At 40.4% G+C, this 16032-nt stretch overlaps 1 protein-coding gene across 1 annotated transcript; it reads right to left on the bottom strand.

The window, feature by feature from the left end:
- Window positions 1-5434: 5434 nt before the first annotated feature.
- On the bottom strand, window positions 5435-15765 carry LOC137255236 (deoxyribonuclease-1-like). Its single transcript, XM_067792674.1, has 8 exons — window positions 15607-15765; window positions 13339-13427; window positions 12284-12367; window positions 10492-10598; window positions 9122-9234; window positions 7866-8023; window positions 7033-7123; window positions 5435-5485 (listed from the first exon to the last, which is right to left on the bottom strand). The coding sequence occupies exons 1-8, from the start codon at window positions 15763-15765 to the stop codon at window positions 5435-5437; spliced, it is 852 nt and encodes a 283-aa protein (XP_067648775.1).
- Window positions 15766-16032: the final 267 nt, after the last annotated feature.

Here is a 16032-nt window from a genome sequence, read left to right as displayed (position 1 = left end):
TATATAGGGCCTACATTCTCCCGTTAATTCCTATATTCATACAGCTAAGACCGAAAAGGCTCGCGGTATGTATATAAGTTGCTTTATAGGAAATAATCAATGGTATAGAAGACCCAACAGAAAACTCTGCAACTTGTCTCTCTGGCTCCTGGTCACAAACCTATCAAACAACTATGGCTGTCCCACAACAAAGAATGTATACACACTACAAACACTCACAATTTTTCGATGATATGGTACCATTATCCCCAGCAAATTAACGAAAACCTTTCGACTTATAATGTGTTTAAACAGTCCCTGAAGTAATACCTAATTGGCAAATCTACCAGAAAGAAAAACGGCAGGTTATTCAGGAGCAAACAGTAATTCATTTTGTCATGTTGATAAAAGTTACTGAGTCTGTATGACGTTGACAAGTGCGGTCGTATGCACGATTCTGGTATAGAGACGCAGAAGTATGATTGACCGAGCACAATGTCTGGTGTAGGACGCCGCCAGTTACATAAACATCGCTGATAGTCCTCATCCTCACGCGGCCCGTGAACATCCGGGTTAGAACAGGTCTTCAGCAACCCATGCTTGCCACAAAAAAGTGACTATGTTTGTCAAAAGAGGCGACTAACGGATCGGGTGGTCAAACTCGTTGACTTGGTTGACACATGTCGTGCGGTGTAAAACTATACTCACTCACTCACCTTCCTCCTCATCTGTATTTGACGTCTTTGGTCTTTCTGTGGATAGTCTGGATCGTTCATGCGTAATCCACTCCAACAGGAGAAAATTCTCCTCAGTGAATAGCTTACTCTCAGCATTGGAAGTGGAGCTATGATCTAAGCTCTTGACCAGTGATCATCTGCTGCCAAGAGTTAAAGTTTCATCTGTCCTCTGTTGTATGTTTCAGATACATTGCATCTTGTATCTTTTCACAAATATATGCTTAGTTCTAAAATATGTACATTATTGGATGTATAACTCTCCAGATCTTTGGAGGAAACAAAGAACATTCATTCATTCATTATAATTAAAACCTGTTTATACTTATTTGTCAGCCCCATTATGATGTGTTTAATGTCAGTGGAACATTCTTACGGTAAATCATGACAGCAGTGATAGTACACATTAATGCATTTTTCAGGTAACGGGACCACTGGTCCATTGTACATGTACAGAGCATGATCACATGTCAGTGGAACATTCTTACGGTAAATCATGACGGCAGTGATAGTACACATTAATGCATTTTTCAGGTAAGGGGACCACCGGCCCATTGTACATGTACAGAGCATGATAACATAGAACTATAACATGAGAACTGTATATATATATGTACGTGATAATATTGAGGTATGAGACTGGACAACAGATAAAAGCAGAATGGACTCATGAGGCAAAGTGAAATTCATCTTGTGCAACTGGTATAATACAGAAAGGGCAAAAACGTTCATGTCTTTGGAATTTTGTCATATCTGCCTGTTTCTTTTAAACCACGATAAATAGATCCAAGAAAATTCATAATATTAATTCGAAAAACTCACATCAAAACGATGTCGAAACCATTTATGACATTGAAAATGTTTTTTAGGAGATGACAGTTCAACTTTAGAACTAGATTGAACATTTTTCACGACGCATTTGATTCTCAGTGTCTTCATATCTTTGCCTAAACCTATGTAAGAATAAATCAGTCCATTGTGGAATCCAAACCTCTGAGAATCCGTAAGAAAACAACAATGATTTAACCTCGAGTGCCCATCAGTTCTCATTCTCTGCTCTTTCATATTCTTGAACAAGAAGATATTTTCTTACGTGAATAAACTAAGCCAAAATTTTCTTAATTCACAAAACGTAGTGTCAACATATTTGACATCAGACGATGTATTGAATCCTCAGACGTCTGATCCATAAATCAACACTGGAAGTAGTTTTACTTCAAAAACTTTGAACAAACATCTTCAGGAAGAAATATAGATTGACCTAACCTGGACTATTGTATATGCATGTCCTTCCAAGCTTGCCAATGATTTATTGACGTAAACACCAAGAACCAGAGAGTGTTACCTCGACACCAAAATATTCATAATTAGATATTGTTGTAACATCATCATTGCCAATTTTAACTTTCCCTGATATCAAAACTTCTCATCATTTCTAATCACTACAATATTACTTTTGTCCATGTCAATACAATGTAGTAGGTTTTCATTTATCAGAGTGTGCATGCATCTTCTTGTAACAGTATCCTGCATGTAATACTCCGTATCCTGCATTAAGCTGAAATTGTGTTTCTTCCACATTCAACCTGTTTGTCTGCAGCGCTCAACGTGCGGGCGTTTTGAAGCATAAACTAAATCTGTGTCGGCCTCCGTGCATCTTATTCACTTGTCAAGACGCTTTTGTGGAGAAACAACATGCATGTCTATTAAGTTGATATCATGGGCAAACAACAAGATAAACAATTCTAAAGCATTGAATATATGTAACACCATGAACTTGACAGTCCAACTCCCCAACAATGTTATTAATGAAGATTGAAAAGAGAAATGGCGACAACTGACATCCCTGTCTAAATCTTGAGAGACACTCGAAGAAATCTGGAAGACCACAATCTAAAGAGACTTTGATTTGACAGACCTATCAATGTTCTTAAAAGCACACTATAACAGACCTCTCGCATAGAAAAGATATTTATTGACCAGTGTGTCAACTGCAAATATATTATCCATAATCTGAAACCCCTTCCTAAAATGAGGTTGTTCACCAGCTGTACAGCTTCCTTGTGTCGCCCGGTTATTTAACTGCAAATACTTTTCGCAACAATTTTCCAGCTACACCCAATATTGCTATTTGTAGGTCATGTACGATACCTTTCTTTAAAATAAAATGTGTATTAAAATTTTGAATTTGCACGGAAGTTTGCGAAATCCCCTCGTAATTCAGATATGAAATGTGTAGAGAAAAATATGTATTCTAACATCTCATCGTATGGTAGAAAGGAACCATGCCAAGAATAACAGCGCAACAGAGAAAACGAGCTATTGGTGTGCTGGATTAGGGAGCGACCCAGCCCCATGTTGCAAGGTTCATAAACTGTTCAACATGTTGAACAATCGTGTGATTGAATCGCTGTAGACAGACTGGTGACACGTCTTCTGCCAGACTAGAAGTGGACGACCTCCCTCCCCTGCTCTACTTCAGTCATTTCTCCCCCCTAACTTTCTCACTTGATCCACCGGGTGTCCCATGTTGCAAGGTTCATAAACTGTTCAACATGTTGAACAATCCTGTGATTGAGTCGTTATAGACAGACTGTTGACACGTCTGCCAGACCTAGAAGTGGGCGGCGCCCCTACCTCCTAGTGTTCGTCTCGTCAGATTCGCAATGTAGTATTCAAGCTGTATTTCTCTTTCAGTATATTTCTCATCATATATGTCGATCGTATTCAGCTGCATCTAGATGGAGTGATTGATAGTTCGACATGAATGCAAGGAGTTCAGGTGTGTTGATGTGGTTGCAAAGCTGAACAAACATAACGTTAGTCAAACAATGGTGACTGCTGTTTAAACAACGACATGGGTTATGGAAGAACTGGAACATCATTTTTTTATGCGGAAGAATATGTGTATCTATCTTTGATGAAACAAATTAAACAAATAGGAAGCGGTTTTCTGATTAGGATTTTCTACCGATATCGCTTGTTAAGGACATTAGGTTTGCAGTACATGTATTTCAATCCTGTAAAAGCTACTCTTTTCAGCCTAGTGATCTTTTTATATTGTTTGTCGTTTCTTGGTCAAATCTAATTGTCAGTGGAATTTAAAGTAGTAATTATATTGTCACGCACAAAGAGCTAACATATTTTTACTCCAGTTACCCCAAGCTATCTCCACGCTAACGGGATATGACATCCCACCGGGTACCCGTTCACTGCTGGGTGAATAGAGGCTCATACAGTATCTTGCCTCGGGTGAGACCACATGTGTGCTTCGTTGCAGGACAGAACTGACGTTCCTCAAACTCTCAGAAGTCAAGCTGACAGACACATTTCCCCATCCAAGGACTTTCTGTCACCCCAAACTGCTTAGCCCATATGATTTGTGACCAGAGCCTAGATTTTCGAAGCTCTCATAGCGCTGAGACAGTCATAAGTTAACGTTAATGTATGGCACTTTTGACTATCTTAAGAGGTTCGAAAATCTAGGCCTGTGCTCTAGGTTTGTGTGCAATTTCTTCGGTGCTGATCTGTTTTGTCTTTCTTTGTCACTAATACCGTTTTTAACAGAAAATACTTATTGGGCTCTTAGAAAAAGCCAAAAGTAATTTAGGCCAATATAACCGGGATACTTCAATCACCGTCACCATCAGCAGCAGCAGCAGCAGAGGCAGCGGTGACACGACTACACTTAATTACTTACACTACCATTTTATCACTACTAGACACTACAGTTTAGAACTGATCTTCAGTAACCCATGGATGTCGTAAGAGGAGACAAACGGAATAGGATAGTCAGAGTGAGTGAGTGAGTGAGTTTAGGTTTACGCGGCAGCTATATGGCGGAGTTCTGTAAATAATCGAGTCTGGACCAGACAATCCAGTGATCAACAACATGAGCCTCGATTTGAGCAATTGGGAACCGATGACATGTGTCAACCAAGTCAGCGAGCCTGACCACCCGATCCCGTTAGTCGCATCTTACGATAAGCACAGTCGCCTTTTATGGCAAGCTTGGGTTGCTGAAGGCCTATTCTACCCCGGGTAGGCCTTCACGGGTCATAGGATAGTCAGATACGCTGACTTGGTTGACGCATGTCCCAAATGAGTAGATCAAAGATCATAATTTTGATCACTGGAGTATTTGGTCCAGACTCGATTATTTACAGACAGCCGCCGTACAGCTGGTAAATTGCAGTGTGCGGCGTAAAACTAAATTCACTCTCTTGCTTGTACTCCTTATGTTAGCTGATGAAGACACTATAACTACAGACCTCTAGTAAATTATTGTGTAAAAAAGAAGTCGATTATCCATAAAGACTTGTCATTTTTTTTAACTTACAACTTCAAGGATGCCTCTGAAACAACTCAAATACTCGAAGTGATTATACGTGCGCATCGGTTGACATTGCATCGTGAAGTAACTGAAGTGCGCATCAGCTGACATTGCATGTTCAAGCAATTTCATGGCAGATGGTATAAGAAATGAGGGTCACGATCGCGCGTTGTCACTAGGCGGGGAATCGAACCCAGGTGTTCGGCGTGATTAGCGTACGCTTTAACCGCTAGGCTAACTCACCGTTTGCACCTGATGGAAACGAAAGCAATCGTTCCAAACAGTTGGGTCTCCAATTCATTGGTTCAATTTATTTCTCAAAAGAAAAAACCAAACAGTATTTTGAAACGTTTCCATCAATGAAAGGCTGGACTGTTTACTTCCGGGTTTAGAGGTTAAAGGTGACCCACACAGGAAAGTGATCACTGACAGCCATTTCCTGAAACAGAAATGTACATAATACTCTCAAAGCAAACAAAATACATCATACTGCTATGGTAACAGGGTCCTGATTGCAGGGGTCACCAGAAATGAGTTACATACATTGTATCCATGTGCGGAAGGAAACTCGAGTTGACCGTATAACGCCGCAGCACACAAACCTTCAGATTTATAACAGCTGACCAGACAATCCAGTGATTGAGAGTATGAGCATCGATCCATGCTATCGGGTACGATGACGCACTATCAACCATGAGACCTAAGGGCAAAGACCAAGGAACCAGATCAGAGAGAACTCGTCTTCGAACCTGAGTTATTTGTTTCTATCAATATTATACAGTAAATGTGATGTTTCTCCTATCTTTTATAATGTATCCCGGGTCTAGCATTAATATATAATATAATACTTCACATTTGTATCGTCAATGTTTTTTCCCCAAGACCCTTGAAGGTCCATGAAGAATGGTCCTTCAGTATCCCATGCTTGCCATAAAAGACGACTATGCTTGTCATAAGAGGCGACAACAGGTCGCGTGGTCAGGCTCGCCGACATTGTTGACACATGTCATCGGTTCCCAATCGCGCAGATTGATTCTCATGCTGTTGATCGCTGGATTGTTTGGTTCAGATTCGATTATTTACATGTACTAGTAACTGGAATATTGCTGAGTGTGGCATGAAACTTCACTCGCTCGCTCGCTCTTTTTATGAAATGATCACAACATCATATCATTCTGACATGTGATGTCATTGTTCAGTGTCTTGTCGGATCATATCGAGTTGTGTCAACAGGTCGTGTCAAGTAATTTAGGCCATTCTGACGTGTCACAGCAGCCTATCTGGTAGCATCACCATGCCGCATCGTGTCACTCTGTCGTGTCATTTCGGGGATGCGGGGTACCCTAGTGGTTTTTCAAGCACCCTCTCATCCCGCTGAAGACACGGGTTCGACTCAATGTGATAGAACAACGAATGAACAACGAAGTCCATTTCTGGTGGCTCCTGTCGGCGTTTTTTATCCCGTCGTGCCGTGTCCTTGTCATGCTACCGGTACATGTCATGAATAGTCATCTATGCCATTCTGTCAGGTCGTGTCATGTCATGACTTCCCATCATGTCATATCTTGCCATGTGTCTGTGTTCTAAGACATCATATCTTGTCAGGACGTGTCATATCGTGTCATGGTCTGATGTTATATACTGTCATTCCGAGTGATGTGTCAGCCATGTGGTAATGCAGAGAAGGTTTGGTAGGGTAGCCCAGGATTAAAACGTTCGTTCCTCACACCGAAGACTCGGTTTCGATTCCCCGCCTGGGTACAAATAAATTATTGCTAAAACCAAACTGACTGACTTGCTAAGATATCATATCTTGTTAGGCCGTGTCATGTCATGTCATGTCATGTCATGTCATGTCATGTCATGTCATGTCATGTCATGTCACGTCACGTCACGTCACGTCACGTCACGTCACGTCACGTCACGTCACGTCACGTCACGTCACGTCATGTCCCGATGACTTCCTCCGGTGTGAGTTGAACCTACCTGTTCTTGTGTGAGCCCATACTCAGCCCCGAAGTCCTCTGTCTGGTAGGCTACCACGTGCCTTTCCAAATCAGGTCCAGCTACTACGATCCTGGAGGGAAAGATGAACAAGGCAAAGTGCCAGTCAAAATATCCATTGATCTAAGCGATATCGATAACGTTCAAAGTGAAATACGACCATTATCTATTTAGATTGTTGCCATGAAAGTAAAATGTTTTTTTGATTATTTCCTCAACTTCGGTTTCCAATAGAACACTCACCAAAATATATGTAGTTTGCTTTGAAGTATTATAATCATTTTACTGGTTGTGTCTCCTGAAGCTGTATGGCAAAGGTCTGCGCCTTGGCAATCCATTCATTAACAGTCATGAGGAACACTAGTGACTGTGTGAGTCAGCAATATTCCAGCTATATGGCGGCAGTATGTAACAATCGAGTCTGGATCCCAAAACCAAGTGATCAACAGCATGAGCATCTGCACAAATGCAATACGATGGCATGCATCATTCAAGTCAGCGAAACTTACTACCCGATCCCGTTAGTCACTCCTACCGACAAGCATGGATTACTGAAGATCAATTCTAACCTGGATCTTCACGGGCTTCACGAGCACGAAATGAGATATGATTTCATGCAAGGACCAAGCCAACCCGACCATCCAATCCCGTTAATTACGTCTTGCCAGTTTAGAGAGTGAGTACAAGAGAGTATTAGGAATTTGAAACCATGATCGGTGGATACTGTCACACCCAAGGGACGCATCTCAGGATAGGTGAACCAGCTGTACTGTCCAGTAACAATACCAACAGCCGGGCAAAAACAACCGACATACCTGTCATAGGCGCAGTCAGTGTTAGAGGTCGTGGTGTCGGCAAGGTCACCGATCAGGGACCAAAAGGTCTTGGTGTCGTTGAAGAGTTTGATGCTGGACAGCTCGGATTTTTTGACGTAGCTGCAGTCGGCGTTCATGTCGCCCATGATGATCATATTCTGGAACAGCAAGATGTGCTGCGTCCTGAGTGTTACTAGTCAAGTTGATATTTCGCTTTTTACAGGGTAAATATTCCTCTTAACGATTCTCACTTACTGTTTTTCTTAACAGCCATAGTGTTAATAACTGTTGAATTGTTCCGTGATCTTCGTGTTATGAATAGAGATTATTACACTCGCGAGTGTGTCAGATTGTTTTTACGAAACGAGTGTAAAAAAATACATATTATGGATTTTTCTGACACGAGTTTCGTAAAAACAATATGACACACTCGCGAGAGTGCTAATTTTTTTATTATTCATTTGTATCTAACATTTTATTTCTAAACAACCCCACGTAAAATGAAATCAGCTGTTGTCGCTTGTCGTATAGGTCAAGGTCGCCTAAGGATACAGTGATACGGCACTATGGACGTAAACTCCCTGTGTAATCCTACTAAGAAAAGAGCGCGACATACAAAAAAAAATTGAATTTTGAATTGAAATTTAATCTTATCCACTTAAGTAACAAAGTTATGAATGAAAAAGTAGTTCCACATTCCAATGGAGTCATGGAGGTCATGGTCGGATAATTGACCAGTGAAATGGTTTATTACACGTGTGCAACATATGATTTTTATGTACTCGGTTATGTGTCACTGTATGGATAATAAATTTGTTTCTCTTTTTTGTTCAATATGTCTCGGTTTCATATTCATTATGAAATTTTTTAATGCACTTTTTAGATATTCCTCATACTTGACATTTCTGGAGAATATTCGACTGACATCGTGAATTTATTCATTAAAAATAAATTCCTTCCTGAACATACATCAACTATAATATCTTCATAGGACATAGGAATGCGTCAGAGTCATCTAGGACATCAGCACTTGAACAATTAGTTGGGCTAGCATTGGTTGGTTTGTTGTTTAACGTGGCGCTTTCGAGAACAAGAACATATGCCGTCCTCAAATTAATTCGCTCTGTTGGAACAACAAGATGACCATCTAATAACCATTGTGCTTTGATATTGAAACAAGAATGCTGTCGTGTTTGAAGTGCTATGGAAAGTAACGTGACAGGTCGATTAGTCCGACGCCAAAGACGTATCTTTACCTTTGTGTTGAAGGCGTTCTTGGTGTCATTGTAGACGGCCTCCATAGCTTGTAACTCATGGACGGCATCGTCAGGTTTTATGTGGACGCCAGTCAGACCCATTCTCAGAACATCTGTTGGTTGACAATTGTTAACAAGTAGTGCTACATTATCAATGCATCAAATATGTCAATTCATGCAGTAAAGGGTTAGAGTTGTTCGTGGTGAGTTACATTGTATGACAATTCGTTCATGCAGTAAAGGGTTGGAGTTGTTCGTCGTGAGTTACATTGTATGACAATTCGTTGATGCAGTAAAGGGTTGGAGTTGTTCGTGGTGAGTTACATTGTATGACAATTCGTTGATGCAGTAAAGGGTTGGAGTTGTTCGTGGTGAGTTACATTGTATGACAATTCGTTGATGCAGTAAAGGGCTGGAGTTGTTCGTGGTGAGTTACATTGTATGACAATTCGTTGATGCAGTAAAGGGTTGGAGTTGTTCGTGGTGAGTTACATTGTATGACAATTCGTTCATGTAGTAAAGCGTTGGAGTTGTTCGTGGTGAGTTACATTGTATGACAATTCGTTGATGCAGTAAAGGGTTGGAGTTGTTCGTGGTGAGTTACATTGTATGACAATTCGTTGATGCAGTAAAGGGTTGGAGTTGTTCGTGGTGAGTTACATTGTATGACAATTCGTTGATGCAGTAAAGGGTTGGAGTTGTTCGTGGTGAGTTACATTGTATGACAATTCGTTGATGCAGTAAAGGGTTGGAGTTGTTCGTGGTGAGTTACATTGTATGACAATTCGTTGATGCAGTAAAGGGTTGGAGTTGTTCGTGGTGAGTTACATTGTATGACAATTCGTTCATGCAGTAAAGGGTTAGAGCTGTTCGTGGTGAGTTACATTGTATGACAATTCGTTCATGCAGTAAAGACGTCTCTGAACCATCTATTGGAACTGTATGTCTGTACTCTCTCAGTACAATATAATGTCTCCTGTGTACACCTATCAGAAAATGCACGTCTTGTGCCGTGTACACCTAACCGACCACTGTACACCGTATGTCTGTGCCCCGGTTAGAAGAGCATACATAGTCCCTTTTGATAACACTGTAAATCTGTACTGTGTTGCTCAAACAGAAACCTTTATATACATTTTTGCCAGTGTCTACTTCTCTAGCTGTGTTACCATAACATGCTCATGATGTTGATCACAGGATTGCCTGATCCAGACTCAGTTATTTACAGATTGCCGCTATATAGCTGGAATATTGCCTAGTGCGGCTTGAAACAACAAACAGACATCTTTCAGAATGCTCTGCATTCTCTCCGTGCTTCGTTCCACATTTGTACATCCATCATTACACTTTACATCTCTAGCAGTACTTACCTCCCTCAACTGTGTTGACTTCCGTCAGAACACTGTAAGGCTCCCTCTCAAACAGATCCGATGAGTCATTATACAATCTAGTGTCCACGATCTTCACCTTGTCCGTTCTGTAGACAATACCATTGTAAACATCGAACGACAATGACCTTTATGATATAAGTGTATTTTTATCCCACTTTATCGCCAGGCTAACTGAGTTCAAAGTACTTACAAGAGAAAGAGCAATGCTTTCTCCGACAAGTGGCTTCAAATCAAACCTAAACTTTGAATTGCACTGCGGGTGAACATCTGAGAATACATAAAGGGACACAGTCATGAAGTGGTGTTCCCTATTTGTTTCCCTCAGTATATCATCATCATCATCGCAAACGTCTCAAGCTAACATCACATGCATACTGGGATACTGCCTGCAGAAAAAAATTGTATATCAGTAGCAGCATTTGTCAAATTTACAATGTTTAAATATACGTCTTCCAGTCGTCTGCCCATACATTTGTCAAATTTACAAATTAATGTTTTCAAAATACGTCTTCCAGTCGTCTGCCCATACATTTGTCAAATTTACAATGTTTTCAAAATACGTCTTCCAGTCGTCTGCCCATACATTTGTCAAATTTACAAATTAATGTTTTCAAAATACGTCTTCCAGTCGTCTGCCCATACATTTGTCAAATTTACAATGTTTTCAAAATACGTCTTCCAGTCGTCTGCCCATACATTTGTCAAATTTACAATGTTTTCAAAATACGTCTTCCAGTCGTCTGCCCATACATTTGTCAAATTTACAAATTAATGTTTTCAAAATACGTCTTCCAGTCGTCTGCCCATACATTTGTCAAATTTACAATGTTTTCAAAATACGTCTTCCAGTCGTCTGCCCATACATTTGTCAAATTTACAATGTTTTCAAAATACGTCTTCCAGTCGTCTGCCCATACATTTGTCAAATTTACAATGTTTTCAAAATACGTCTTCCAGTCGTCTGCCCATACATTTGTCAAATTTACAAATTAATGTTTTCAAAATACGTCTTCCAGTCGTCTGCCCATACATTTAGGCTTCGGTCCATGAGTTTAGTTGATAATTCATTGGCTTGTTTCCAAAGTCAGTACTTAGAGTTTCTATTTTCATATGCATTCTTCTTGTCAGTGCACAAATTCCTTACGTCACGGAACGCTTGTTGCATTTTGCTACAAGAAAGGGTTGCTCGGATCTTCATGGGTATCTCGTGTCTAATAGCAACATATTACATGAAGAAAGCCGTTGTTAAACATCAGCTGAAATTGCGTCTTTGTCGTGTCGTGGGTGACATGACGTGTCGGCAAATCTTCTGTTTGATTTGACCGTCCATTCAGGTTACGATAATGTACTTTTCAGCCAGTGGCTAACGTTGTCACGACGTTGGGTTTAATAAGATTCAAATATTGACCGAAGTGGCAGTTAGTATAAGCATACGTTTACTAGTTAATTGTTCTGTGTAGTTGGACATACTTTTGCAAGAAAAAATCTGGATGACGCCCTTCTCAGTTCTATGAGGGTCGTCAGAGGTAGACAGAACGCAAAGATAATGACAGACGTTGATGATCACAGGCAATTCTACATTAATACTATATCAATACTCGGAGAGACACTTACTTGCAGAGTACGCAAAAGACGTTGATCAATTCCTAAGCTTCAGACACATATCAAGTTTTCGTTTACATGATAACTATTCTGTGTAAATATTCAGACTTTTTGAAGTAAAGAAATAGTGTAGCGTGTTTACTCACTCACTCATTCACTGTTTACTCACTTGTAGTAATAGGCGTACTGTTCCTTCGATCTAGTACGTCCGAGTCTGGGGCTCGCGATGTATGCGAACTGAGTGGACGCGTTGCTGGAAAAAATGAAACACAGTACGTTAATTTTCCTAACCCCATCATAAAAAAACCCATTAATAATAACAACATTGGTCTACCGTTTCTTTGGGTAAATAACGAAAGCCTATTTCTGGCATTTTTGTGGCATGAATTATGTTTTTCAGTGAAATTTCGGTTGCTGAAATTAATATATCTGAAATCATGTTTTTGAAATAAACTCGAAATAAACTCGATATAACGCGAAAATACGCGCAATTTCGGGACGCTGTTTATCGAAGAAAAGAGAAAATGATAAAAAATTCGAGACGTGAATTGAAATAACCAAGAACTCCTAGTAACGACAAATTTTTGTTAACAATGAACTGGCCACTCGGAAGAAAAAGAACCATGTATCCCTACAGTATGTGTAAAATGGTTTGGGTGGCTTTGTCTGTTATTAATTGAACACTATTTCATCAGTAATAAGGGACTGTCGCTTGAAAGAGAACCAGATGATCTGACCAAGAAATACGAAAATACGTATCGGACAATTTACCTACATATTGGTATTGCGAACTGAACCCGATTCTTCTTTCTGACGAGTGAACGCATTTACCTCTAGCCTCACCAACATATTGAGTATGAACAAGATGAACGCAAACCTCAATACCGATAATACATACAGGGCGTATCTTTAAACATAAGAAGCTGGTATGATTCGAGTCTTTCCCAACACACTCTGTGCGCTCATTACTTCAGTCATGTGTTGAGTGATTGAATTTAGCTTTATGCCACACTCAGCCTTATTCCAACTATATGGCGGCGGTCTGTAATCGAGTCTGGACGAGACAGTGATCAACAGCATGAGCATTGATCTCAGCAACTGGGAACCAATGGCACGTACTAACTCAGACAGCGAGCCTGGCCGTTAGATCTCGTTAGTCTCCTAGTACGACAAGCATGGGTTACTCAAGATCAATTCTAACCCGGATCTTCACAGATCACTCACGTGTTGAGCAGGTCGAGAAGTTGCTCCATGCATTCTCCACTTTTCTGACGGATCTCCTGCACGAGCATGACGTCATAGGTGGAGATTATCTGTAATGCACAACATTCCTGGCTGACTGACATATTTACCCATCAACCTCAAGTTTACTGGCTCCATTTCCTTACAGTCGAGCTCCTGTGCTTTGGTTTGAAATTAATATCAGTGGCCCAATCGAATGTTGGTCTAATGCTGAGTTTCGTTGTTCTGAGTGGGACATGCTTCTCAAGTATGTCTGACAAAGTCCTATTGCAGAGTTTATCCTTGGTCTATATACGAGTAGACCGTTTTCATGTCCTCAGTGATTTGATTTCATATGAATACTAAACTGCTTTTGACAGTTATTGCATAAGTTCATATAATACCTCTCATGCGAAACTTTTGTTTTATTTTGCTAGTTGCAGGTTTCCATGACAGCGACCTGTATGTAATCGAGGACAGGACAGAAGATCCAGTGACTAAAGACCATGAATATCGATCTTCGCATCTGGGATATGGTCTTATTCACGTGCGCGAGTCTGACCCGATCATAAAAGCCGCCTCTTGCAAAAGAATTAGTTGCTTAAGATCTGTTGTAACCCAGATCTTCTCGTGTAAATTGGAAAATACAGGTAGATATTACAATGGTCGTTTTCATTTAAAATTGTGATTTTATTTGATAGTACAAATACCGTTGAGTACATATCTCAAGAATCAACGATATAAGTTACTGCTGTTGGATAGCAAAGGAAATGGATCAATTTGAAAATGCTCTTTGAAAATATCGACTCATCTAAATTAGTTCCAGTGCACGTATTCATCGTGTTAAGAGTCGTGTAATTCGTGAGAGCATACGTGAATAATGCATGTCTCCGGAACCATCGTAAACGCTGACCAAGGTGTCTGTGCGGTAGGCTGGGTCGTGTGCATGATCGTCCCAATACAGACAATAGCAACATTACATATGTGTTATATAGCTTTAAACAAAGACTCACAAGAGAATGGAAATGTATACCATACGCATCGTGACGTCAGTTACTTTTATGAATGAGATTAAGCAGTGAGTGAGTGAGTGAGCGAGTGAGTGAGTATGGTTTTAAGCAGAATTTAGCAATATTGCAGCAATTACGAAGGTGGACACCCAAAATGGGCTTCATACATCGTGCCATGTCGGGAATTGAACCCGAGTCTTCGGCGTGACACTAGAGATCGCTTGACGTCACTGAAAGATTGCACTTGACACTTGTGTAAGCTCAGAGAGTAACACAGGGGCTGCGGGGGTAGCCTAGTGGCTGAAGTGTTCGTTCGTCGGGAACAAGGGTTCGAGCCAATGTTTTCACTACTTTAATTTACAAGTTGGCCATCAGCACCTGCTTCCGGCTACAGGCTTTAAACTCTAAATGAAATCAGCATGACTATTTTGTTAAAGTCAATCCAATAAAACAAAATAGACAACACTGTACACAGTTTCACACTGTTTATGAAACATCAACCAACGAAGCCTATGACCCAGACAGATGCTTTTATTTGTTAAAGACTGATGTTGACATTCTTTGGAAACTTTTTTTACGGTTTGCCAAGATATTTCATGAGTGTCATCAAGTCATCCTTTAAACAGCCTACATGACATTACCGTGTGTATGGCAAAACAAATAAAAAATACAAACAAACAAAAAAAGAAAAAAAAGAATTAACAAAAGTACCCTCACATTTGTTAGCACTGGTGTGTCTGTGGCTTTGTTCATTTTGCTGAATATATATATGTAATGTGTCGCTTCAGAACGTTCTTCGGTATCAAACGATTGACATTAATCAATCAAAGAAGCCAAAATCCAGTTTGTGAATATCAGCAACATACATGTCAGTACCCAACAAGACGTCTCCACCAATTGGAATATTTAGCAGCAACATTACTATATGAAGTGAGTGAGTGAGTATGATTTTCCAGCACCATCACGGCGTTGAAACTTTAAATGAGCGTCACACAATGTAGCCATATTGGGAATCGAAACCATGTCATCGGCGTGACGTGCTAAACATCACACATCACTTGTTTGATAATACGTTTTGGTTGAAATGGGTTAGGAGACGTCTTATCCGACAGAACGGGGCGTGCACTGTTGACACTGTTGATGACGTTTTAATAGCAAAAGTTTCTCCTACCGTTAATCACTGGATAATCTGGTACAGGCCTCTGTTACACACTTTGAATATTTGCTGCGTTTGGGATTAATTAACAAGGCAGATTGTTACCTTTCTGATAGTTTCCATGACATCTGGTTTGCTTGCCTTTGTCTTTCCGAATATCTGGATGTTAAATGCTCCAAACCGGAGGGTTTGGTTTTGGGTGCTGACCGGGTTGGGGGTGACGAGGGGGGCACATGCCAGTAATAGAACGACGGTGATCAGCATCCTGATAGCCTGTTTTCAGCTGACACATCTGACAGTGCCGCACACCTGAGTCTACTTATATAGGACCTACATCCCTCCGTCAACAGCTGTATCAATACACGAGGGAGCGAGGGAACGAGGGAGCGGCAGGTTGTGGGCTCTTTTGAAAATAATCAATGGTATATCTGATCCAATAAAACCCCTCTGCAACTTGTCTAACATTGTTCTGTTTACAAAGCGATTAAACCAGTATGACAGTCTTATCGAGGAACATAGATACACATGGAA

Source organism: Haliotis asinina, chromosome 11, assembly GCF_037392515.1.
Source record: "Haliotis asinina isolate JCU_RB_2024 chromosome 11, JCU_Hal_asi_v2, whole genome shotgun sequence".
NCBI lineage: Eukaryota > Metazoa > Mollusca > Gastropoda > Lepetellida > Haliotidae > Haliotis > Haliotis asinina.
The sequence above is the reverse complement of the archived record's forward strand: the minus strand, read 5'-3'. Positions and strand labels throughout refer to the sequence as shown.

Coding starts and splice junctions, on each gene's coding strand:
- LOC137255236 (XM_067792674.1), bottom strand. CDS start 15,765: ATGCTGATCACCGTCGTTCTATTACTGGCATGTGCCCCCCTCGTCACC. Junction 13,428..15,606: donor TCATGGAAACTATCAGAAAG/GTAACAATCTGC, acceptor TGTGCATTACAG/ATAATCTCCACCTATGACGT. Junction 10,599..12,283: donor CAGTACGCCTATTACTACAA/GTGAGTAAACAG, acceptor TATTGTCTACAG/AACGGACAAGGTGAAGATCG.